The sequence below is a fragment of the Agelaius phoeniceus genome, chromosome 1 (assembly GCF_051311805.1).
Source record: "Agelaius phoeniceus isolate bAgePho1 chromosome 1, bAgePho1.hap1, whole genome shotgun sequence".
Taxonomy (NCBI): Eukaryota; Metazoa; Chordata; class Aves; order Passeriformes; family Icteridae; genus Agelaius; species Agelaius phoeniceus.
Window position 1 is genome coordinate 8,643,541 of NC_135265.1, and position 26,218 is coordinate 8,669,758.

The 26,218-nt window shown below is 49.5% G+C and overlaps 1 protein-coding gene across 1 annotated transcript; it reads right to left on the minus strand.

Annotated features, from left to right (window-relative positions):
* Positions 1-7,638: 7,638 nt before the first annotated feature.
* SHH (sonic hedgehog signaling molecule) lies at positions 7,639-22,422 on the minus strand. Its single transcript, XM_054642148.2, has 3 exons — positions 21,825-22,422; positions 16,860-17,121; positions 7,639-13,364 (listed from the first exon to the last, which is right to left on the minus strand). Exons 1-3 carry the CDS (start codon positions 22,131-22,133, stop codon positions 12,655-12,657), a joined length of 1,281 nt encoding a protein of 426 aa, XP_054498123.1. The 5' UTR covers positions 22,134-22,422; the 3' UTR covers positions 7,639-12,654.
* Between the last annotated feature and the right edge of the window lie 3,796 nt (positions 22,423-26,218).

The window sequence follows — 26,218 nt, forward strand, 5'->3', positions numbered from 1 at the left end:
GAAAATGAAATTTATAAGGAGCTTAATAAAATGTGCATGTTTCTTTGTGAAAGAAATTAGCTGATGCACAGAAGGATTCTGTTTTGGTTTAACACCAATAAAGATGCCTCAGCCTAAAAGATAATTCAGGGTTAGCACCAGATCATCCCGTGCTGAGCCCCCTGCTTTTTCTCATCCACCTGTTTTTATTGGTTTTTCTGCTCACAACAAATAAAAATGTTTCCCTTCAGTCTCTAAGCCTTAAAAGCAAACAGAGGTTGGGCCATATTTGACTTCACACAGAAATGTGGATGGGACCTGTTCCTTGGCCCCCAGTCATGGCACAATAGAAGGTTTGCCCAGGCAGAGCAGAGCCTGGGCTGGGACTCTCTGGTAGCTGAATCCATTTTTGGGAGACAAATAGGTTTTCTCTGGCTGATTTCTAGCCCTGGACAAACACAGGCATCAGTTGCTTCATGCCTCAGGATGGAGGAGGCTGAACTCAGAAGATGCTCCTGAGCAGTGGCAGATGAAATCATACTCTGACAACAACAGCCCAACACTCTGGTCCAGCCTTGTGTTTTGAGGGCAGAAAGCAGAGGTTTTTAGGAATACAGCCTGGTTTTACACCATGGACACCTCAGAGAGGCAGGAGGGTCCCCAGCACCCCTGACAGGGCTGTTGGGCGGGCAGAGGGTCAGGCTGAGACACTGAGTCTGGAAACTCCCTTTGCTGAACTCCTCATTTCCACATGCAGTCCTTCTGAAGGGTATCTGAGGAATGTCCCAAATAGCACTGGCTGTAGGAGTGGAAGGTGCTGACAAATCCAGGGGGAAAAAGGATCTTTATTGCAAGTGGGTGATCAGCCTGGCACTGACCACAACAAGGGAGCTCATTGCATTGCAGTGGCTGTGGCACAGCCTCCATGAAAATTACAGGGAATACAAAATCAGCCCTGGGAATGATTTAAATTGCATTTTGCTCTCTGTATGGCCATCATGGAGAGCTGACAGCAGGGAGAGGGAGCAAGACAGAAGCAATGTTCTTGTCCTCCTTCCTGCAGATGTCAAACCTCATGGTCTTTAATGGACATAGAGATAGGGCAGGAAAGAATCAGAGGTCAGAGATTAATTCTTCAAAACATGAAGGAAACCAAAGCAGCTGGGTGGGTTTTCTTCTGGTAGGAATAGGGTCCTGGTTTTCACCCAGCTCTGATTCAGAGATTGACACATCTGATCTATGAAAGGCCTGGTTTTTAATATCTACAATCTAAGTCCCAGCAGAGCTCAGCATCTCCTGAGAATCTCCTTTGTGCCCATCCCAATCTCCTGTGCCAGAGGAATCAATGATTTTTTCTGCCTTCCCCAACCCTGAGATATCCCTGGGGAATACAGGGACAGAGCACACAGCCGTCTTGCTGCTGACAGATCTTCTCCTGCATTGCCTCTGAATGATGACATCCCATTTCTAACCCCCTTTGGTATTGATTTTCATGGTAAACTGACATAATTTGGCTGATACACAATTTTCATTTCCCCCACTGCTGATGAATTGTAACATCCTCTCTCTCTATGCTTTTTTTTTTTTTAAAAAAAAAAAAAACTTAATAGTCTGGGAGAGGAAAGATGACCTTGCAGAGGTGATAATCTCTCTGGTTGAACCTGGGGATGGGGATGGCTCAGCCCCACAGCAACATTCCACACTCCCTACACAACTGGTAATAATTTTGTGATCAGCCCGTGACTGTTCCAAAAAATAGGAACAAATGAGTTAAATCACAAATCTAATGCACTTCCTATCCTGTCTATTCCTACAGAACAGCACGTCAGCAGTGCCAGAAGACACATGGATGATAAGTTACTAATAAATTCATTGTGTTGCTGATTTTTAGCAGACTGATAAAAACACTCCTTTTAACAATGCACAGCTTGCATGGAAAGGAACGGTAGAGATTGGGAAAACATTCTACACTTGAATTATAAGAATTGCTATTGTAAAGGCTGTTAATTGCCGTAATTTTGCATTAATCAGGTATTGATTGCATTTTTACCAGCTGAGAGAGCAGCACACATCCCCTCTCCCCCCTGAGCTCAGTGCAGGCAGCTGCCAAGCTGCACGGTTAGCAGGGAATCACTAGAGGTCACTTCGATTCCACCTAATGCAACAAAGCCTGAAAGGTCTGAGGGCTTGTTTCTGCCCTTTTTTTGTTGTTGCTGTTGTGAGACACTTTTAAAAAGCAGACTCTTTTTGCACATGTGGATGAGTGTTAATGGAACCTCCTTGAGCTGAATTTTATTCTGGTGTAAAGAGTGAAACTTTGAAGAAGTTTATAAAGCTGTGTCTGTATTCATCAAGAGGAAATTTGGCCATGAGTTTCTATTTTAATATGAAACATCTTCTACTGGATTTGATATTCCTGATAGCAGATGTCATTATTTAACTCTCAATAAATAGTTTTGTCCTGTCAAGATCCATATAAATAGGAAAAAAATATCTCCAATGTATAATCTACAAGAAGATATTCCAATTTTCCTGCATATTCAGTTACACCCAAATGAGGAGAAACATTTAGGTGTATTTCATTCCTTGCTTCAGTTGATAAATAAAGTACAGGCATTTCCTTGCTAAGAGAAAAGAACACCCCTAAAAAGGAACACCTTGTGATCAGGCAAAACACTTCCCTGGTGCAAGGAGCAGCTCCAAGGGGAGTCCAAACTTGGCCTTTTTTACATTGGTAAAGCAACAATTTAGGGACCTATAGGATGAAATCTGACTTTTCTCTCATTTTGAACATTTGGGACACTTTGGTCCTACCCTGCAAGCTTCTTTAGTCCCAGATTCACAAGAGCCTGAGCCCCAGGTGAGGAACCCATAGCACATCTCCCTCAGGAATGGCACCACTGCTGTCCAGATGTCTCCATGCTGAGTCCCTGATGGGGCAGGGGCTGCACAGACACATCCCCCTGCCTGTTTCTAAATGCAGTTGGTTAATCCTGGTTTGGGAAAGGCATGAACACTTGGCATGCCTGGAATCTTGGTGGAGCACATAGGTCAGCTTTGGCTGCAGCCAGCAGATCCCACAAAGCTACAGCTTTTCTTCTGCCCCTGGTATTGTTCAGCACCTGCTGGAAGCCACCTGAGCTCCTGAGGCATCTGCACTTGCTCCCTGTGAACCCTTGCACATCCACACACCCCTAAGGCAGGCCCCAGCGACTCCTGGTGTGTCCCCACTGGGGACAGTGACTCCTGGTGTGTCCATGAATGACTCCTGGTGTGTCCCCAGTGACTCCTGGTGTGTCCCCACTGGGGACAGTGACTCCTGGTGTGTCCATGAATGACTCCTGGTGTGTCCCCAGTGACTCCTGGTGTGTCCCCACTGGGGACAGTGACTCCTGGTGTGTCCATGAGTGACTCCTGGTGCGTCCCCAGTGACTCCTGGTGCATCCCCAGTGACTCCTGGTGTGTCCCCAGTGATTCCTGGTGCATCCCCAGTGACTCCTGCTGTGTCCATGAGTGACTCCTGGTGCATCCCCAGTGACTCCTGGTGCATCCCCAGTGACTCCTGGTGTGTCCCCAGTGACTCCTGGTGTGTCCATGAGTGACTCCTGGTGCATCCCCAGTGACTCCTGGTGCATCCCCAGTGATTCCTGGTGCATCCCCAGTGACTCCTGGTGTGTCCCCAGTGACTCCTGGTGCATCCCCAGTGACTCCTGGTGCATCCCCAGTGACTCCTGGTGTGTCCATGAGTGACTCCTGGTGCATCCCCAGTGACTCCTGGTGTGTCCCCAGTGATTCCTGGTGCATCCCCAGTGACTCCTGGTGTGTCCATGAGTGACTCCCATGAATGACTTGGGAGCAGAGTGTGGAGAGCTGTGGCTGGTTTGTGTCTGGTGCCCAGGACAGCTCCTGGTGGCAGAGCTGAGTCACTCAGACTGCACCAGTGCACAGACCAGTGCACACACTCAGGTGCTGGGGATTTCTCCTGTCCTTTCCATGAGCTGCCCAAAAAACTGGGCTTTGGAAGGTGGGAGGTTCCCAAGACCCCCAAAAGTCTCAAGCAAGAATCCTGTGTTGGGTGAGTGTCAGGGCAAGCCTCCATCCATGCCTCCTTGCCTTGGGGAGCAGGTCTTGGTCTCCTGCTCTGTCTCCTGGAAACACACCACTCCTTCCCTTCCACACTGCACACCTTAAGGGAGATTTCTTTCCAGGGACAGCTCTCCATGGTGCTCCCTCAGATCCCCACAGTTTTTTATCCCCACAGCACTGCATGCCCCACTCCAGATCACATTAAGCAATGTGATGGGCACCCCTCCCATGAGCATCTATCTTCTCCCTTCCTTCCCTGGGGGAGAATTGAGTGGGAATAGTTTTAATTAACTGGGCTGTAAGTGCACAGTGTTTATACCTACGCAGGCAAGGCTGAACAAGTGTGCCCTGCTCTTGGAAAGAGAGGCACTGAGGTTTGTGGCCTCTCTGAAGTTCTAATCCCTCAGTGGAGAGCCAGCCCCAGAGAAAGCTCTGGGTTTGGGCTACACTGGGCTTACCCCAGCACAGAACAGAGAGAGGGGTGAGCATCTGGGCCCAGAGCTGGTCACTCTGCAGAGCTAAGGAAAATCTATATGCACCCCACATGAGGACCCCTGGATGAGACAGGGATGCTCCCAATGTAGCCTGGGGCTCCATGGGGAGCCTCTGCAGAAGGCTGACATGACACTTTAGGCAGGATTCAGAAGTAAGGTTAGGACACCTACATTCAGACATATTTGCAGCTCTCTGTGAGCTCTCAGCTCACTCATTAGTCCACAGAGATCTTGTCCAGCCAGACTCTCCAGCCAGCAGGAATCTCCTCTCCATGGTGGAGACACAATCAGAAACCAAAATATTTTCTTACCCTTGGTCTGGCTAAAGCCTTGTGGGTCCTCCTTGTGATGTATGTGTGTAATGCAGAGTTTAGCATCGTGCAAAAAGTCATCTGTCCTCTTTTGCAAAGGTATTTAGAATGGAATTAAAAATCTGGCAGGAAGTATGCTGATTTTTAAATATAAGGATGCCTAATACTGGCAGCTGTGAGATGTCTAAAAATTAAATCAATTTTTTTACCAAAGGATAAATTAAGAGGACTTTCAAATAGCCTGACTATTTGTCAGTAAAGGTTTTGGGCAGTTCCTGCATTTCACCATGTGCCCACAGAGGAAATCCTCAGAGCTGCACATGGGAAGTAGTTGATGATATCTGATCCACTGTGTTTCTCATCATGTTGACCCCACAGACTGTGGAAAAGTATCCTCAGAGATGTTTTTCTGCCCATCTCTGGTAAAGCCAGGGGGACAACAAGCTACTTGCTCAAAATCAGAAGAAACCCCATCAAAGGGACAAGGACCAAACCTGCTTCACTCAAAGCCTGGCATTGTTCTTTGCAACTTATTTGTCTGCAATGAGGAATTTTTTTTGCTTTACTGTTTTCTCCTTCCTACAGCTATTTACAGTTTCAGTTCATAACCAGTGGTTAATATTTTCAAAATAGTCAAGCACGTGGTCACCCACACAGAAGATGTGACTGATCCTGCTGTGCTCTCTAAAAGGTGTTGTCCGTGATATTCAGGATCTTTCTGCAGGGATCACTGAGGAGCTGTTGGCAGAGGGCAGGAAAGATGCCCTGCTGCCTTGGCAAGCAGCTCTTGCTGAGTCTGCTACACTCTGCAAGGCTCTGGGTGAGCTGGCAAAGCTGTTACCTTCTCCTGAAGATGCCCCATGTTGGATTTTCATGGATATATTTGTTTTTTAGTGAATTTAACCCACTCTTTTCAAAGTGCAGCTGAAAGTTCCTGAATACATGGGTTAAAACTCATTGCACTCTGGATCAAAGGCTGGTATTTCGTTCCTCCTCCTGCACTGCTGTGCAGTGACAAAGTTCCTGGTGACTTAAGTGGGAGAGAGGCTGTGTCCTGGGAGACAAAACTTAATTGAGTGTAATACCACAGGGCACATAAAGTAGGGCAACACAGTCTGACCTCATTTTGCCCATACATAACCCTGCTGACATCAGTGGGAGCTGCACATTTGCAGTCAGGAGGTGAAATGTGCCCACTCTTGGCTGCTCTGGGAAATTCTTACTGGCCTGATAAATCCTATTATTTGATGGTGCAATATGAGAGTGTTGGATACACCAGGTAAAGCTGAGCAAACACAGCTCAGCTCCCTGCTTGTTTGAAGTTGTGGAAAAACTTCTTTTGACGCTGGTGGTTGTTGGATGGAGCCCACAGTACACAGTGATTCATAATCATTTTCCTCAATGAAAGCAACCAGGTTGGTTTGTTGTTATTTGTGGGATCACATATTCATTATTTGCAAATATTTGAATGGCAGTTGGACTTTCTGATGCCTGTGAACCCCATAGCTTCCACTGGTGTTAGCACAAAATGGTTATTCACAAATACTCTGCCAGAACAGACTTGTTTGATACTGAACATTTATTACACTCCTGTTTCCAGAACTCTGCTGAGTCGAAAGGGCATCATTTGGCAAAGCCAACAAAGCTTACACCCCAACCAGTGACTATTCCAAGAGAATTGTTCATGAGCAATCCTGAGACAAATATTTATTTGCATTCATTACTGTCTAATAATTAAAACCAGTTCGTACTGCTGTAGAAAACAGGATGGGGCTGACTTACAAGGAAGAGGTGAGCTGGGTGAGTGAGGCTTCAGCTCTGTGCTCAGGGCAGGCTGCAGGAGCAGCAGCAGAACTTGGCAGAGCTCTGAATGTCCCAGATTCTGTCTGGGATTTCTTAAAACTAATCTTGTTTTAACTCTTTGCTCTCCTTCCTCACAGAATAAATGCAAGATTATAAAGGAAGATTCTTGGTAGATGGGATGCAAGGCTGCTGTATTTAGGAAAACTGTTAGTATATTTAACAAAACCAGTTTCTCAGAGGGATGGAGAGGGTTGGAGCCCCTCCATCCTTGCAGACATGTAGGACCTGACAGAGGGTGGCCTCCAGCAGATTGTCCTAAGTGGGCCCAGGATGGGCTGAGGTGAGACCTGGGACCACCAGGGGCTCCTTACAGCCTAAACTGCTCCAAAAAAAAAAAAAAAAAAAGGCCCATGAAATGCTTTAATGCTCCAAACTAGCCAAGGCCTGATCTGTATCCTGCTTGTAAATAAGTTTCCTCCACCCAGTGAAAGCCTGTGACAGGACTATGACACAGTGTCTGTCTGTCATGAGACCAAAAGGAAGTTGCTGTAATTGCACACAGATGCATCATCCACTCCCTTGCAGACAATGCCATCAAAAGTCTCAAAACTTGGAATGATCCAGCATTCCCAAGTATGGTTTCCCTGTGAGCACATCCCCTTTCCAAGGGAGGCATCCTGATGTCCCAGAGGTCTGGTCCAGAGAAGCTTTGCCCCAGAGATGGGCTGAAGGGGAAGGGGTCCCTGTGCCATTCCCAGGGCCAGTGAGCTGGGCAGAGCTGCATGAAGCACTCGGTGTTCTCAGAGCATCCCTGCTCCCCTGGCCATGTCCAACCCCTCCTGCCCTTGGGCAGCAGCCAGATGTGAGTTTGGTGGCCAAGGAACCCTCCACAGTCACACCATGCAGAGCATCCCTTGTCACCTCTCCTCCCCAGTAATACAAACAGACATCTGTTCACACCAAACTGAGCAAATCTAATATTTATTTCACATTTAGGTCACAGGACATCAAACCAAATATTTTTGCCCCAAACAGATTTCCTGACCTTGTGGCAAATCATCCCTGATTTGCAGTAATATTTGTCCAAAGAGATGTCTTGCTCTCACTTAAAAATGAAAGGAAAAGAAGTTACATAGGGTCCTGCACTCAGCTTTAAGGTGCACAATTGCCTGTGCACCCAAATCACCTCTGGATGCCACTCTTGATTTCACTGGAACCAGGACAAGATCATTAAACTCTTAAACTCTTATTTCCTGCATTTGTTCACTCCTTTTCATCCCTGAAAACCAAAATTATTTAAATACATAAGTCCAAACACCCCAAATGCAAAGCATTAAAAATTATATTTAACAATCTTGGCCCAAACAGTGGCTATGGGGCCCCTATCAAATCTGAGACAATCCCATTGCTTGTAAAGATGCTTTTTTTTAAAGATGATTTTTTTTCCCTTTCAGCCCTCCTGGGCCAAGGATCACATTAGCACTGCTCCTTTGAAAGCTCTGAAGGGCTCTGTACATGGAAAATTGACCTTTTTTTCAGTTAAGTTTGAACTAGTTTCAAGGCAGAAACTGCTGAAGAGAGAATTTCAAAAGCTTGAGAAATCTAGTGGTCCCTTATGGCTTGCAGTAATGAGTAAGATAAAATGCTCTTTCTGGTTTCCTTCCCCCTGTAATTGAAATAGATGCTGTACTGGGGCTGCAAAACTGCTGCCCAATTATCACCCAGCCAGGCTGATTTACATCTCCTGTTCAGCCTCAGCATGGTGGGAAATGCTCAGGAGGGCCAGTGTAAACATATTTATGTCCTGGTGGGATGTGCTGAGCTCCTAATATCAGGATAATAGTGTTATATATGTAGACATATATGTGCATATACATCTAAAGAGCCAGCTAGGCAAACTTTCTCCTGTGAGGGCACCAAGAGCTGCTGGCTGAGGCACAGCACAGCTACAGGCTGGAAAACACCTGGTTCACCCCAGTGCTTGGCTTGGATTTTAGTGATGCTCTGTGGATGTGATCCTCTTTTACTGGCACATTCCAGCTTCCCTTTGGAGGGTTTGAGCACCAGGAAACTGCCTGAACTATTGGTCAAGTAAACACAGACTAGTCCCAGTCTCATTAGGGTCATTTCTCACATTGGCTTGGCTGGGGGAGGTGGAGAGGACAGGCAGCTGCTGGTGGGCTGCCCTTCAGGGCACCTCTGCCACCCCACAGAACCCTTCAAATGAGTTGGCTTTGCAGAGCCACGCAATATTTCACAGGTAAATGACAGACTGCCCACGTGGCTGTAGGTGGGAGGAGAAGGAGGCTGTGGCCACCACATAGAGCCCCACTGGCACAATTCCTGGTGTGTTTGAAGAGTCCAATACCAAATCCCACAGGATCCCCCACTCTGCATTTCAATTTCATCAGGGTAAACTCCTCAGAGGTGTGCAATAGGAATGCCATCACATATCAGACATTTCAGGAAGTGTCTGTAATTTCTTTAATTATTCAGACAACAGAGCACAAGGATAATAGCTTCAAGTACATTCTTATACATTATTTTGACAGTAATAGATATGTATTTAGTCATAAACTATTCTGTAGCCACCACTATGTGTACATTTTATACAAACTATTGCCATACTCGGACCCTGAAAACGGACAGTGACATCTCCTAGATGTTTTGCACAAGGTTATGACAGTACATCCTTCATACAAGAGCTGTGGCTGTGGGTTGGATTGGCCCATCTAAGGAAGCACTTCTAACACACCACAGAGGGGTGATCCTGATGAGAGGAGCCAGAGGGAGAGGTGGAATTCAGACACGGTGAGAGGAAGACGTAAAGCTGCTTGGAATAAGTGCGACGGAGAACATGGCACAGCATTTCTCTGCTCAGTGAAACAGGCTGATCCTGGTGTAAGAGCATCTAAGCTTCTCTCACACCACAAAGATCTGAGCTCGTCTCGGCCTTTGGGTGAAGATTAAATGAGGCAATGTCTGGTGTGGTCCCATCCAGGCATGTGCCCTGCCCTGACACAAGTGTGGGCTCTGGTCTGATGGCTCTTTAACATCTCAGATGCAATTTAGATTGAAGCCCTCCAGCCAGTGGCTTAAAGTTCGATCATTGACATCCCTAAACACCTCCACCATCCGACCTCTGGAGAAGGCACCTTCCAACACGGTCATTTCTTTGAGTGTAGAGGCCTTAAAAAATGGCAACCACCTCTCAGAGACGGGGTAAGAGAGCTCAGATGCTGCCAAACTAAGGCCAGACTCACAGCAGAGACTCATTTGTTCCACGATAACATTCTCACATGCCCCAAATCATCTGGGTTTGCAGCCCTCAGCACACCCCAAAGACAGGGAGGTGGCAGAGTCCAAGCTGGGGTGGACAGCAGGTCCTCAGCACCCAGCAGGAAGTCCACAGTCTCCATGATGCCTCTCGTTGGGTAGGCATGAGGGTGGCTTTGTTCCTCTCCTGGTGCTGCAGCACACTGTGGTCACTCCAAAGTCTCATCACCCTGGCCATGTCCAAGCTTTGGAGGTTGGAAGTGGGGCTGGACTAGAGGCTGACAGGAAGGAGAAACCACATCCATCTGTCAGGGCTTCACACAGCAATGCTCGTGCGTGGAACTTGGCCTCCAGCTCCTGACAGCGCTCCAGAAGCTCCTGGGATTTCAGCATGGAAGGGCATGGTCGACACTCTCTGGAGATGGCCCCAGGCAGGGACGTTCTGGGAGCTGTGGAGATGCCGTCCATCCCAGCAGAGAACGTGGCTGTGTCTCTGGAGCAAAAGGCCTGGTGGATGAACATCCTAGACTGGCAAGTAATGGAAACCAAAGAAAAGGTGAGAAGACATTCAAGGTAAGCTCCCTTCTGGCACGGTCCCGTCGCAGACGCGCACACACATGCGCACACAATGTTTTGCAACATTTTTAAAGGGATCCTGGAAACCCTCAGTGGAGGAGCACGTGGCGCAGCAGAACCTCACTGATCAGCACCTGTCAAGGATGATCCCCTCAGGGTGGGTTGGGGCTGGGACCAGGCAGGGGATGCAGCGCTGGCCCCATCACTCAGCTCCTAAAACACATCTCCAGCACATTCACCCATGGGTGGCACCCATGGGACAGACTCCTGCATTACAGCTAAGGAATGTCTCTCAGCACAAATGAACAAATCTTTACCCTTTTGTTTGTTTTGCAAAGGATGTTTTGCTCTGTTCTCAGTGGCCCCAAGCTCTGTGCTGTTACTCAAAGCAGTCAGTGAAATCTGGTGGCTGTCTCCTTCTTCCAGCATCAGCCACATGAACCCCTCTAACTCACCAAAGTCAATGTCTCTCCCTCAGATTTCCATCTTCTGGGCACCCAAATTGAAGTCCACCAAAATCCCGGAGTTGCCAAAAGGAGAAGGCAGCTGCCTCCCTCCACAGTAATGCACTTCAAAGGGAAAACTTGATTTAGCATCCTCAGAAATCAATTTTAAGAGCCATCTACAGTCTCCATTCCAGACTGGGAGGTGGACATGGAGTCGGGGCTGGAGCTGGAAGAGAGGAGCATTGCCTGAGCAGGGATGGGGAGCCAGGGCTCTGGCAAAGGGAAACCCGTCTCCTGGTTGCTCGTGCAAATAAGTGAGGTTCTACTGTCAGTACAAGAGATTCCAGGTAATGCACAGATGTGATGGATTCGTTTCCTTAATTAAAGTACCAAAATTAAATGTTATAAGCAACACATCTAAATAAAATAATGGGCACTCATTTAGGTATCATGTTTCCTAAACCAACAAGCAAAAAGGAAAAAAAAAAATGGGATGCACCAGGAACTCTTAGTTATTATATACTAACCAAACTGTGCATGGCACATTTTATTTCTATAAAACTATTAAAACTATTACAAAATATTCAAAAATACATTTTAGTAAATTTACAGCAGTTATTTCTCAATTTATTAATGCAAAACATCCTTTTCCCCCCTCTGTACAAACTACCATCTCCATCGTCACAGAATTGCCGCCATGTGCGCTTTTTAAAAAATATTATTTTCTAATAAACTTTTTCTGAAGTTAAAAATAACAAGGTTTCTTACGGTTTTTGCAAATAAAAAGTTTGTGTAACAGTCTCGACTTCCATGAACTTCCATGAACGTGGCCAAATGATGTTTTTACAAAGCAAAACATGGTAAACAATACAGGAAATGATGTTACATTTGCAACTATTTAAATTAAAATAATATATTCTCATATTTTACACTATTTCAAAAAACGAAATGTGATTCAGTTAAGTATTGATCTCTCAAAAAAATCTAATTTACAATTCTGTGTATAAAAATATAATTTACGGACCCCCATGAAGTTTGTCTTTTTTGTGTGTGTTTGTTTGTTTGTTTGCTTGTTTTTTAGAACTTGCTGAAATGAAAGAGCAATGTAATGGAGAGATGGGAAAGTACAGAATTTTGCTTTCTGAAAGTCAGGACACACATGACATGTAGAAAAATAGACTCTGCGCAGTTTTGCTTGGCCTCACAAAATAATTTTTTCTCCTGTGAGTACAGTTCACATGATAATAAATTATCAAAGAAACTATTTAAGGCTCTTGAAGGTCCGGTTCATATCATTTAAAACATCTATTCAAAATACCAAAGAAATAAATATCCAGGAGAGGAGGAAAAAAAAAAAAGCAACCAACAAACAAAACAAAACAAATAAAAATATATATATATTTATAAACTAAACAGAACAGAACTTCCAGGGGTCTTTGTTTCCCTTTAAGTCTACTTTGGACTGTCCTACTTAATTATTATTATTTTATTATTATTATTTTTAAGTCTTAATCCGTGCTCTCTTTTAAAAATATGTATTTTTTTCCTTTTTTTTTTTTTTCTTTTAGTGTTTTCTTTTTTTTCTTTCTTTTTTTTTTCTCTCCTTTCTCTCTCTCTCTCTCTCTCTCTCCCTCCGTGTCTCTGTCTCTCCGTTGGAGCCTGGCGGGATGGCGCGGGGTGCCCTCAGCTGGACGACACCATCATGCCCAGCGGGTGCAGAGAGTCACTATCCAGCACCCAGCTGCCGATGCGGTAGAGGAGCCGAGAGTACCAGTGGATGCCGGGGGCCGTGGGGTCTCCCATGGGGCACCCCACCCCGGCGGGACAGAGGGCGGCCAGCAGGGCCTGCAGCAGGCGGAAGGGAGCGAAGGCCCAGTGCGCCCAGCTGTGCTCCTCGATGACGGCGTAGCACGAGGCCAGCACGCGGTCGATGAGGATGGTGCCCTGGGCGGTGAGCGGCGCGTAGGCTCCCGACGCCTCCTCCCGCAGCGACACGCGGTGCACGGCCGCCGGCAGCAGCCGCCGCCCGCCTTCGCCCAGCACGAAGACGCGCTGGCCCGGCCGCACGCGGCTGGCGAACAGCGCCCGCCCGCTGCCGGCGCTCCCCGCCTCGGACTGGTTCTGCTGGGGGGCCACGAAGAGGAGGTGGGCGGCCGTCAGCAGCAGCCGGGCCCGGGGATGCCGGGTCTCGATGACGTAGAAGAGCTTGTGGGAGCCGTCCTCGCGGTCCAGGAAGGTGAGGAAGTCGCTGTAGAGCAGACGGCCTTCGGTGTCGGCCACCAGCACCCTGTCTCCAGGCCTCAGGTCCTTCACCAGCTTGGTCCCACCTTTCTCCAGGTGCACCGTGGCCGAGCCAGGGAAGCAACCACCAGATTTGGCTGCCACTGAGTTTTCTGCGCAAGGAGAGAGGCAGAGCAGGGTTAGAGGAGGCACATGCCGGGCTGGGGTACGGGAGCATGCAGGAACTTAGCACTTCCCCAGCCACCCCAACCCACCAAAAAAGTGCAGGACAAAGCCAGATTCCCCTCTGAAATTCCTTCACCCTCATCTATGAGCACGCCCCATTTGCACTCAGTGGGTCAAGTGAGAATCCCCTTCCTGCCAGATTTGAGTCAGTGTAAAATCTCCTCTGGGTTAGGAGTTACAAGAGCGATTTTTCTCATAAAGGAAATGAGCCAAAATATTTCCACTGAGAAAACTGTTCCAGAACAAAATCTCTTCTGGAAGAACTTCCCATTTGGCTGCTGTTTACCCTGCACTGACACCTGATGCCAGATAAGTTGCAGGCTTTCAAAGCTGAGTGGTTTTGCTGGCATAAAGTTTCTTCCCTAAGCAAGTGCCTGTGCTCTCGATGCTCGGGGTCCCCACTCAGCTCTTACTCAAGGAGCAAATTTAGGGCAGCAAAAAGCAGAGGACAGGAGGAGACTTTGCCTCAGGTTGCACACAAATTTTGGCACTGCAAAGCAGGAGCCCAAATTTCCCAAATCCCCCTGCATAGTGCTGCACAAGCCCCCATGCTGCCTCCAGCCTTCCCGCTCAGCATGGTGGCTACTGGGGCACATCCCACACTCACAGCACCCCTGCCTGGCATCTCCAGCACTCTGCTTCAATCCTCTCCCAGAAAAGAAAGAAACCTCTCCCTCCCCCCTAGGAGAAGCATGCTCTTCCCTGTCTCAGAGCGTGTGCTCCCAGAGCAGCCCAACACCTGTGCCAGGCCCAAGCAAACGCCTCCTCCACCTCCTCCAGCTCTTGGGAGTTACTCAGAGCTTAGAGTAGCTGTTGCTGCTTTCCTGTGCTACTGAGAGGAACTATCTCAGACTTAAGGAAAGCAAAAGTAGCAATGAGACTCTGTCTCTCTTGAAAATCATTTTTTGGAAGCTCAGCCACCTGTGGGGTGGTGGGAAAAAAAGTCTGCTGTGCTCCAGGCTGATCTCTGTCTTAACAGAGGGACTTGCAGTGTTCCTAACTACTCTGGTTTTTTAAATATTGGTTAATATCCCACAGGATGTCATGGTAGCAAGTGCTGAGATTCCCCATCCCTCCTTTGCCTTTCCCTGCTTTCTCCCAGTTACTCCCTATACCAGTTAAGAAACCTCATGATTTAGCCCCTTAAGATGGACAGATTTTATATTTTGTCTCTGTGGCTGCTACTGAAATTCCTATGATTTAAACAAACCCTTGGAGTATCTCCTAATGACTTTCTCAGGAAGGACAGGAAGGGTGAAAATTAGACCATTATTGATTTGCTAATGACTTTATCACTTCTCCTTCAGAAATGAAGCAGCAAGATCTCCAAGGCCTCCCTCTTCAGGGAGGACATGGCAACAAACAAGCTATGTGCTTTATGTGGAGGCCTCTGCTAGTAAACTACACCTTCCTACAAGCTGGCAGTAAAGGTCTGGCTAGAGCTTTGTTTGCATATTCAGGGACTTGATGAATAGATGTAGTAGTGTAGCAGCTCTACAAACATGCCAGTGAATTGGCAGAGGTGTGAAAATCTGCTTCTTTGAGCTGCGCTTGTTTGGGTTCTCTAATTAAAATCCAATAAAGGATCAGCATTGTCATTCTGATTCATGTAATAAATGCAGACACTCTTGGAAGAGAGGACACTTCCATTTTTTTCCCAGCTTCTTTCCCCCCTTTTCTCCCCCTCCCTATTTGTTCAGGTGCAGAAACCCTATGTGCCAATTCACACACATGCTCTCCAAAAACCCAGGACCTTCCAAGCACTATTTGCACAGCAGAGCCACTTTTCCAAGGCACTCAAGACCTGTATTTGAATTTTAAATGTAGAAGCTTGCTCTAAATACTTGCTGTAGCGCATTATCAATGTCCCTTTTACCACCCCTGCCTCTCCCTCCTCTGTTCTGGTGACAATAATTCAGGCCTTGGGGGAACTCTTCTTCGCATTCCAGTCTCCTGGATCATACTTTTTGCAAACAGAGATCTAGATAAAGAATCTTCCTGCTGGCATTATGGGATTTAATCTTCTCATGAGATGCTCTGTCATGAAATGAGGTTTGGACAGTTTAAGATCAGGCTGAGAGAGTGGAATTCAAGCCTGCTCCCTTCAGCCTGCCTCGTACAGTCACACGACCCTGCCTGACACCCTCCAAATATTGCCCCCGAGTCCTTGTGTGCCGAATCTCAATGAGCAGCTTGGGGTGGCTCCCCTCCTGTGAAACACCCCTGGGGTGGATTAGGAGGTGCTCCTGGGCTAAGGTCACGGCGCGCCACAATCGGACACCTTGCGCTACAAAGCCCATCTTGGCTATTGAAAGGGCAGTTTCAGATCTGCACGCAGCTGACAGCTTTGCAGGGCCTCTTTTCGCCTAGAAAGGACCCAGGAGCTGAACAAAAGCAGTAGCAGGCTCTCAGGACAAAGCCCACATGGGCCAGGAGAGGTGCTCAACCCCTGGGGAGCTCCGGGCAGGAGTGGGGGACGTGAACCCCTCCTGCAGGTGGGCACGGCAGGGCTGGGCTGTTTCCCTGCCGAGGGGCTGCTGGGTTTGAAGCAAACAGCTATATTTAAAGAAAGCCCATTATTTTCTTTTGCAGCCAAGTGTCTCCTGACACATCCAGCAGGTTGTTGGGCTAGGGTATGCTCTTAAAAGGAGCTTTCGATGTCATACAGCTGGATGGAGGGAGGCGGTGGAGCTGGGGGCTGTCACTCGCTGACAGATTTGCTCCACCAAAAAACGTGTCAAGTGTCAAGAAAAGAAACTCTGCGAGTCGGGGATTTCTTGCGAGCTGTTCCCGAGTTGAGACAGCGTGTGGCGTTGTAAGCACAGGGGAGGGGAGGAAAAAAAATTATGTGTATGTGTATCCCTATCTGGGAATTTCCTAGCGGCTACCGCTGAAGGAGGCTGGGGACCACGTTACTTATTTATTTTCCTGGCCGGCTCCCACTCGGAGATTAGCGCTCACGAGTAAGGCGTGCAGCCAGCGGGGCGGCTGGAGACGGCCACGAGTGTTTGTGTTGAACATGCTCCTTGGATGGGGAAAGCATCAGACCCCACGGGGGGAGGAGAAGGGTGTGTGGCTGCGACGCAGCTCTCGTGGGGAGGCTGGCCAAGCAAATCACCCAAATAAAAGTGCTGTGAAAAACTGCTGCAGCTGGCTGGGCTTTGTTTTTTCCTTCCCCCTCACTCTTTCCTTCACCCCCACCTCTGCTTCGACGGGGTCACTAAGAGGAGGGAGGAAGGCCGGCTGCGCCCCGGGGCTCTGCTCCCATCCCCGCGGGAGCAGAGCCGGCGATGGGGACCTGCAGGGAGGAGAGGAGGGAGCCCGGCAGCAGAGACAGGTCACAGAAGGCTCTAGGGCGCTGAGTTCCTGCCCGGGGATGTCTCCCCACCTCGGCACGTCCCTGGGCAGGCTGCCCGCCTTACCTGCTTTGACGGAGCAGTGGATGTGCGCCTTGGACTCGTAGTAGACCCAGTCGAAGCCAGCCTCGACGGCCAGGCGGGCCAGCATGCCGTACTTGCTGCGGTCCCGGTCCGACGTGGTGATGTCCACGGCGCGGCCCTCGTAGTGCAGGGACTCTTCGGAGTGGTGGCCGTCCTCGTCCCAGCCCTCGGTTACCCGCAGCTTTACCCCGGGCCACTGGTTCATCACCGAGATCGCCAGAGCGTTCAGCTTGTCCTTGCAGCGCTGCGGGGATACGGGCAGATAGGAAAGGGTCATTGTGGGGGTGCTGCAGCCAGGGGAACACCCCTCCTTCGTTATCGATGCCCCCCTGGGCCGCATCCCGCTTCCCTCTCCCGCCATTCCTGCCCTCCTCGCCAAACGCGCCCCAGGATGGGCTCAGCCAGGACTGAGCATCTTCACCTCCCCTGCAGCCAGGGAAGGACGGGAGGCAGGTGAGGAGGGGGAGAGTGAAACCTGGGGACACGGGATGAACAGAGGATCAAACACCGCGAATATCCACGGGGACGAGCCTTCTCCCTGCCCTGGCACCTGCTGCGGGGACAGGGGGACCCCCCTCTGCCGGCGCTGGCCGATTCAAAGCCAGCTGCACGGAGCGAATTCCTGCCGCTAAGTGCCCTGTCCCTTCCCGAGAGCAAAGTTTCTGCCCAGAACAAACACTCGCCATATATCTCAGAGTCACGGATTCCCCCCCGGAATGTCTCTGCGGGTCTTTTCAGCTTAATTCTGTGTTGAAAAGGGTATCAATACATGTTAACAGCCTTTATGTGCTGGAGGGAGGGGTGTTTTTTTTCTTCTCTCCCTTCGCCCATCACTCATTAGAGCCCTCAAAGCTGCATGGGCTGGGAGCATTCACTCCGCTTCAAACATACATCGGCGCTCGCCTACAAAGCCGAGCAAATCCATACAATAATATGGCTCTTAGTGGGAAGATGAAAAGCAAGGGAGGGCCAAGGAGGGAAGTTAAGCGGAGCAGGGATGCTATGCAAGCTAGGAGCCCCTTTGTGTGGAGTGAAACCCTTCCAACTCCGTGGAGAAAGTACTGCAGGGTTTTTCATTGACCGTCCAGAGCCAGCAGCCTTCCCTGGGCTGAACTGGGCCCAGCAGCACGAGGAGCACGTAGGGATCGAGTAATGAGGCACACAGGACAGGGGGAAGTGAGGAAAAGAGGTGAGCCAAAACCCTGGAAGTTTTGGGGATATTCCCATCTTAGCCAGGCGGGGAATAGACACAGTGGCGGCAGGAGAGAAGGACTCTCAGCCCGGCAGAAACAGGAAATCAGCACCGAAAGCATTGAAAAGCACTTGACTAAAGGTACAGGGTTAGAAACACACACGTTGCCAGCTTTCTTCCTCCTTTTTGAGAGGAAAACAACTCAGGTGCCTCTACCCGACGTTGTTCTCCTGATGCAAATAGCGATGTGGCTGTAAGCCACGGCGGGATGCAGTAAGCTGCTCTTCCCACACTTTTGCTGGCCTGACTGCTATGCTTGGCCTTCTGCAGGACCATTCTCCCCAGTGTGCTCACAGCACAGCCAATAAAAGACCACAAAGTCCCAGGAAGGCAAAGCCCCTCCATTACTCCGACGACGCTACTTTTAGGGACGTGACAAGGTTGTTTAGCAAGGAAGTTCCCATGTGTTCACCAACAGCCATAAAAGTGATTCCAGCAACACACAGGTTGATATAAAGCGATATAAAAGTCCCCGAGAGATATAAAACACAGTCACGAGCTCACTTTGGACTCTCTGGCCTACCGTTTTATGGAGAGAGACGGGTGTTTGGGTTTCGGCACCGTTCCCGGCAGCAAAGTGCAGTGGTACAAGGAAGTTGAGTTTGATTTATTTTATTTTTTCCCTCTCTCCCTCTCACACCTGAGTGGATAGATACGCTCCATCACTGATTTACAGGGGAAAGGGGGAGAAGGATCAAACGTCTCAGCTGCTGATAAGGCGACAGCACTGCGCGACACGGCGATGTCGTGCCCCGCACGGGAGGAGCGGGCGCGGGCAGGGACGCGGGCAGCGCCGGGGGGCTCTGGCCGCTATGGCCCTGCCAGCACCACTCCCCGGCTCCAGGCGAAATAAAGAAGAAGAAACGGCCTCCTAAAGGACTTTTCTCCCTTTTATACTGCCTGAGCTGGATTGTCAGAGTCAAAAGCCGTGAAGCCCAGACTATTTATTAATTCATCGGGTCGTGTGCCACAAATCAAGCCCAATTCTGTTCAGCCACCGTGAAGCTCAGCAGGGCTGCCTCCACTAACGCTTTGTGTGGAGGCAAAGTTGTTCAACAAGCCCTCTCCTGCCAGCTCCTAATCTCTTCACAAATGAATTGCTTGAAGGAAACACTTAACAGGTACCTGTCAGTGTAAACAACCTGGTGGGCTTCCTAAATGCCAAGTTGATCTCTAAATTCCTCACATCGCGCACTGGTTGTGTGCCTGCATTACACGAGATTGCTATTTTATTTCATACAAATTCCAGCTTTATCATACTGACCTGGCCTCCTTATCTCTCTCCCCAATCCAGCCAATGGCCGGGGTGGGGGGGAGGAAAGGGAGGAAGGGGGGAGCCCTTAGCAAACTGCTGGTGTCACCTGCAAAGTTGAGAACCTGACTTACCTACCTCTGTTTGCGTTCCCCCCCACCCTTCTGGAGTTAATATTAACTACCGACTAATGCATTCGGCAACCACTCTGCAAGTTTAACGATTCTGTCCATGAAAGATCTCTCCATGGTTGAAGGGCTCCCGAAGCCGGCGTTTAAAGGCTGGGATTTAACGAGAGGTTGCCGGCCGAGCGAGAGAGGGAAGGAGAGGAAAGCAAGGCAGGGAGGCCAGCGGCAGGACCGCACCCCGGGCCGCCGAGGACGCGGCCGTGCCCGGGCAGCGGGGAGCGAGGGCAGGCAGTGCGCTCGCTGCGCGGCCCCGCTCCGCTTCTCCGCTCCCTGCCCGGCCCGGGGTGCCGGAGCCCCGCTCGCTCCCCGACCTCGCTCCCCTCTTTACCGCCGGGTACCCGGCCCTGCGGCCTCCCCGGCCCCGCCGCTCTCAGCCCACCTCCCCCCTTTGTGTCTAAGGCACGGGAACAAGCGCTGAAGGAGAGGGGGGGGGAAAGTATTTGTTTTCGTTTCGTTCGTCTGAGGGAAGTTGACAGAAGGTCAGGAGTTCAGACGCTGCCAGCTTATGCAGCGGGAGCGGCCAGCCGCGTAGCCGGCGCGGCGTGCCCCGGGAGAGCCGCGGGGCCGGGGTCAGCCCGCAGTCCGCCCCCGGCCCGCAGCCCACCGCTCCCGACCGTGCCCCGGCTCCCCCCGCGCCCGCCGCCCCGCTCCGCTCCGCTCCGCTCCGCCGCGCACACGCACCGGCGCAGCCGCGCAGGGAGGGATGCGCCGAGCCCCGGCGGGAGCCCGTCTCCCGCGGAGCCGCCGCCGCCGCCGCTGCCGCCGGGCTGCGGAGGGAAGGGTGAAACCCGAGCCGCCGCGATCGATACGCGAGGGGAGTAAGTGGAGCTGAAAATGCGAGAGATGCGGCTCCGGAGGCAGCGGGGGCGGAGGACCGCGGGTGCGCGGAGGGGCGCGGGCCGCGCCCGAGCGGGGACCGGCACCCGCTCCGCTCCGCTCCGCAGCCCTGCGCGGGGCGGCGGCGGCGGCGGCGGGCGGAGGCGCCGCCGCGCTCCGAGGTGCGGTGCGATTTAAGGTGGTCGGGAGGAGATGGTGGCGGCCGCCGGTCCCTCGCCCCGAGAGACCCGGCAACGTGCGGAAAATCAGGCCGAGGAACGGGAGAGTTTGGGAAATTCCACCCCCCACCCCCCCTTCCCCGCGTCCACTCCCCGCCTAGTCCTTCCAGGCGAGTCCTGCTCTAGCACTGAAGGTGGGGCTTAAATGTATTAATATTAAAAAAGCGCTGTTGACCTATATTTGGAGGAAACCCATTTCCAGTGTCTAGATTGCATGTAGTTTCTGAAACTCCGGGATTAGCACAGCAATTGACTTCGCTGAGCTCTCTGTTGAGCATGAATTATAATTACGAGGTGACTCGGAGCGGTTCTCTTTCTCTCTCTCTCTTTCTCTCACCTTTATCTTTTTTTTCCTTTCTTTCTTTTTGTTCATAAAATAGTTCCGCAATCCGATTCCACCCGAAATCCAATATTTACCCAGTTGTAAACCTTGTGCCATCAGATTTTTTAAAACAGAAGGTGATGCAATGCCGATAAGTTGCAAGTCCCTCCCCTATGGAAGTACCAGAGCATTGGCGGCGAGCATCCTTAAAGAAATATCAATATATTTACGCTCTGATGGGCACAATTGCAAATGATGGTATTGCAATACGAGCTATGTAATACGGAATCAGATGAGGAATGGTCGATCCGGCTTCAGCTGCCTTTTGTGAGTGCACGACTGCATGCCTACTAAATTTAGAATATGCTCGCGAGAACAATAATAATAATGAAGGTTAAAATGAAATGAAAAGAAAAAAAAAAGAGAAATTAAATCAAATATATAGAGAAAAAAATCAAGTCAGCAGGCGCAGCAACCGCGGACTACGTTTGTAATAATGAGTGGGTGGCCTGGCGGTCACTATACACTTGGGGTCCTCTGAGCTGTATGCAATTCGTTTGATCAAAGTGCATCCTTGGGGACAAATGCAAACAGCAATCTCTAACCAAGTTACAGGGAACGCCATGGCACGGTAATGACTGTAAGTATCACACAGATTCCCCCACCAAATATCGAAACAGCTCCGGCTCCAGCCCCGGCTAACTTGGCCGGATAGATGGTATTTACATTCAATGGGGAAACTAGTCGAGTTTGGAGGGGCGGGGGGAGGAGGGGGAGAGGGAAAGGGGGGGGCTTTCAAAAATACTAAGACAGATGCGTCCTTTAGGATTGCTCAGAGAGGTTAACAAACACAAATACAGGTATCTCTGTGGCTCTACCTGAGTCATCAGTCTGTCAGCTCCCGTGTTCTCTTCATCCTTAAAAATAATGTCAGGGTTGTAATTTGGGGTTAGTTCTTTAAATCTCTCGGAGTTTCTTGTGATCTTCCCTTCATATCTTCCACTGGCCCCTAGGGTCTTCTCTGCCACATTGGGAATAAACTGCTTATAGGCTAAAGGGGTCAGCTTTTTGGGGTGTCTCCTTTTTCCAATGCCCCTGCCTGGTCCACAAGTCAGCCCAGAGGAGACTAAAAGAGCGCAGATGAAGCCCACCAAGAGAATTCTTGTCAACAGCAGCATTTCGTCCATTGAATCCAATTACTTCAAAGCTCTCTGTGCCTATCCCTGGCTGTCTCTCTAGAGCTCTCTCTCCTCCTATGTCCTTGTCTGCTTTCTGAATCGTATACTATCCACCGATCCCTAGCAAGACAGGTGCTGGAATGGCAGGCTTTAGGTCGCTGATAACGGAACACATCGGAGTTTGGTCGGGAGACAGCAATCGAGAGACAAAAAAAGGGTCTGATTTTAATGGTAGCAAAGCAAGACGCTAGTGAGAGGAGTCTGCCTTTAGTTCTATATTATAGCTGCCAGGGCCGAGAGCTGATTGGCCAAGGCGAGGCAAGCTTGTCTTCTGATGTTAACCCTCAAAAAGGCAACAAATTCTTGAAAGATTTTTTTTTTCCTTTTACCTGAAGGGCTTGGAGCTGAGAGGGGTGGAGATCGCGCTTTCTTGGGATAACATCAATTACACGCTTTTTTTTTTTTTTTCTTTTTTCTTGCTTTTTTTTTCCTTCTTCTGTTTTTTTTTTTTTTTTTTTCCTCCAAAAACTTTCTTGGCAGAATGGTACATTTGTCAGCAAGAGGAACAGATGCCTCTCTGAAAGAGGGGAAAAAAATTAAGATTAGCAGGCTGCTTCAGTGCAAATCAAGTTTCTAAGGGCAGTTAAATAAAATGCCGAAATATCGGGGAGCCGTGCAAATAGGAACACACTTGGGTAATATTAACGCCCCGGGGGGGAATAATGCCATTTCAGAGCGCACCCACCTAAATGGCTTTGTAACAGGTTTCTTGCCCCTGAAAAGGGAGATTGCTCTCCCTCCCAAAGACATACATTTTTAAACACACTCGCCTTTTAGCTGATAAATGACCACTTTAACAGCAGAAACAGGTCTGATGCGAAGCGGCAGTTAAATGAAGTTAGTGTGTCTGTGTATCACACAACTGCAATGTGGCACTTTTTTTTTTTTTAATAAAATCAGGACTATCACCCAGTTTAAAATAACGTTGTATCTTCGGAAGTGCACGAATAGTCAACTGATTAAAAATAGATGGTCTCCTGAGCACGCTGGGGCTATATTCTTTGTTTCTTTGGTCAAAGTCGGAGTGGAGCGTTTTAGACTCTTACACCTCCTTGCGGGGTGTCATTAAGTTTTTAAGAAAAGCATAGTGTTGAAAGCATCCGCAAACACAATTAACAGAGATCGATCCAAGCAAAGTGAATGGAAAGGGGATAAGTTTAATGTTAAATTAATTGTTATCTCATGCAGCGTGGCAAGTGATGTCTTTATCCCGATCTCCAAAAGCTACTAATCAGACAAAGGTGTTGAGAGACGAGCAAAATTGCAGAGATGAGGCTGATAGAGCAGGTTAGACAGAACAGTAGAGTTCCATATGAACAAACACTTCTCTGCCTGCAAAGTGCTCATTTGCTTTTGGTCCTAAGAAAATACAATTTGTCCTAGGATCTAGAAAGTTTCAGGAGTTTTTTAGGAGTTCTTAAAAATTCCGGGACGGTGTGCTAAAGTAATTCAAAGTCCATTTTCTCAGAAAAACAAAACACATCCAAAAAAATAAACTTTATTTAAGTTGTGGGGTTTAAAAAAGAAAAAAGAGACAGAAAAAGGGAAAAAAAGAAATAAAAAGAGCTCTTTGGGGTGAAAAACTAGATGGAAGTTTTCTGGTCTGTGACATTGAGCTGAATAGTAATCAACTTATACCCTGAAAATGGATTTTAAAATCAGTTTTTAAGTGGTAAAAAAGTTGTATATCCGTAAACTGCAACAAACAGATCAGCACGGACTTTTCAAGAGACAAAGTAGTCTTTTCAGGTAAACTTTAGAAAAGAGGCAAAAGAAGTGGTCCGAAGTGGTCTCATGCCGACTCTGACTGGTGCTCTTTCATCTTTCTGAGACTATGCTTTTCTTCTGCTATTTATGTTTCTTTGTGGAGTTTCAGTGAATCGTCAATTTCTCTTTCCGACCTTTAAATTGAGGAGTTTTGACTTGGAAATGGGTAAAAAGTTAGAAAGTCAGTAGCTTGGCTCCTGGGTTGTTATCAACCAACTTAGTTGCAGAAACAAGTTGTATAACAGCTAAATACCTGCTTCATGCTATTAAAAAACAAACTTAAGTTTTATCTCCCCGTCTGCGTGCATGCGAGAAGACAGATACAAGGAATATATAATTTATACAAAAGAGGGTATGTTCTTTTGATGTGGTTGCCTAAACAGCATGACTTGATATAACAGTTGATTAAACAGCGCCAAGGAATAAAAGCTATTCTTAATGGTGTGGAATACTGCAAAACTTTTATCATCCCTCTTACCTTGTCCCCCTCCCCATGGAAAGAAGATCGATATCCCAGGCACTAGATGGGTGGACATCGCAGTGAAGAAGTCTAGAGAATAAGGACAAACTCCCTCATTATCAGATTGCCATATGTACAAAGCAGTCACCCAAAGATTAACAGGGAAGGAAACGCAAAGAAGGAATTAATTAAATGCAAGTAATAAATGCGCGGGGGGGGGGGGGAAGGGAGAAATCAAGAAAAGTTGTAACTATGGGAAGCTCGAAATCCCCCTCCTATCAAATTAGATGTGAAAGAAAGCAGAGCTGGGGGAGCGGGGAGGCTCTGCTCAGCTTCAGCGCAGGCTGGAGCTGGCGGCGGCCCCGCCGGGAGCCGGGCGGGGGGAGCCGGGGGTGCCAGGGGGACACCGGGGGAAGCCGGGGGGGAGCGGGGCCGGCGCTCCCGCCCGCCCCGCCGAGCCTCCGGGATGCGCCCTGCCTCTCCTCCTCACCAGGAGCTTTTCTTCTTTCTTTTTAATTATTATTTAAATGCCACAGCTTCTGGGAAAACAACAGCCCCCGAGTCCCCGCTCCGCGCTGCCGGCAGCACGGGGGGCGGGGGTCCCGGCCCTGCCCCCGGCCCGCCGGCCCAGCCCCGGCCCCGGGCTGCAGGGAGCCCCGAGCCGAGCCCTGCCCGCCCCACACCTTCCACAGCGAACGCCCCAAAGCTGCAGCAGCCCCCGGCCGGCACCGACGCCTTCTCTGGAGGGTCCAGAGCCCACAGCCGCCACAGTCCCCATGGGCTCCCGGTCCCGCAGGGCTGCCCAGCGTGAGGGTGCCGGAGAGGCCCCTGAGCGAGGCCCCGCGGTGGAACTGCCCCACTCCGCTGCCCTGCCCACAGCGCCAGGTCCATCGTGGAGCTCCTCAGCAGCCCCCAAAACGCTGCTGCAGTGCTTGAGTCCCTGGGTCATCCAGAGCCTCATCCACACCACAGTCTCAGGAGCATCCACTACGGACCCCACTGAGTCCCAGTGTTGGCACCCAGCACAGCCCCATGGCCCCACACTCCTCGCTGGCACACAGGCTCTGCAGGGGCTCAGCCAAATACATTGAAGATCCCACCATGGTGGAGCATCCACTACGGATCCCACTGAGTCCCAGTGTTGGCACCCAGCACAGCCCCATGGCCCCACACTCCTCGCTGGCACACAGGCTCTGCAGGGGCTCAGCCAAATACATTGAAGCTCCCACCATGGTGGAGCATCCACTATGGACCCCACTCAGTCCCAGTGCTGGCACCCAGCACAGCCCCATGGCCCCGCACTCCTCGCTGGCACACAGGCTCTTCCAGGTCAGCCAAACCCACCGGGAGCTCCCACTGTGGTGGCCTGGATGGGGCCATTGCCAGCACTGTCCTGGGCCATCCCCACCCAGCCTGGGCTGCAGAGGGGCACTGATGGATGCACCCAACGCCCAGACAAGCTCTTTGAGAATCAGAATTTACCTTCTTTTTTATGAAATTTGGATTTGCTACCTTCTTTTTTATGAAATTTGGATTTGCTGATGGCTGCAGGTTCTGCATAAAGCTAAGGAAGGGTTCAGACTGTGCAAGAGAGTTGCTCATTGACCATTTGAAGTTTCCAGATTTTCCTTGTACTGATATATTTTGGCTGATGAATCTCAAAATACAGAAAACTACGCATGCAAATGCTGTGTGACTTTTAACTGGATCTTAGCTATTTATCATCCTCAATAGCCAACATTTGTCCTCATGCTTATTGTATAATTTTTAAAATAAATTATCCATTTTTAGAGCATGAAGGCTTCAC

What these genes read in the sequence shown, in the direction of transcription:
- SHH (XM_054642148.2), bottom strand. Translation starts at nt 22,133, where the DNA reads ATGGACGAAATGCTGCTGTTGACAAGAATTCTCTTGGTGGGCTTCATC. An exon ending in CTGACAGACTGATGACTCAG is followed by an intron (nt 17,122 to 21,824) that starts GTAGAGCCACAG and finishes GTATCCCCGCAG; the next exon opens with CGCTGCAAGGACAAGCTGAA. An exon ending in CCACTGCTCCGTCAAAGCAG is followed by an intron (nt 13,365 to 16,859) that starts GTAAGGCGGGCA and finishes CTCCTTGCGCAG; the next exon opens with AAAACTCAGTGGCAGCCAAA.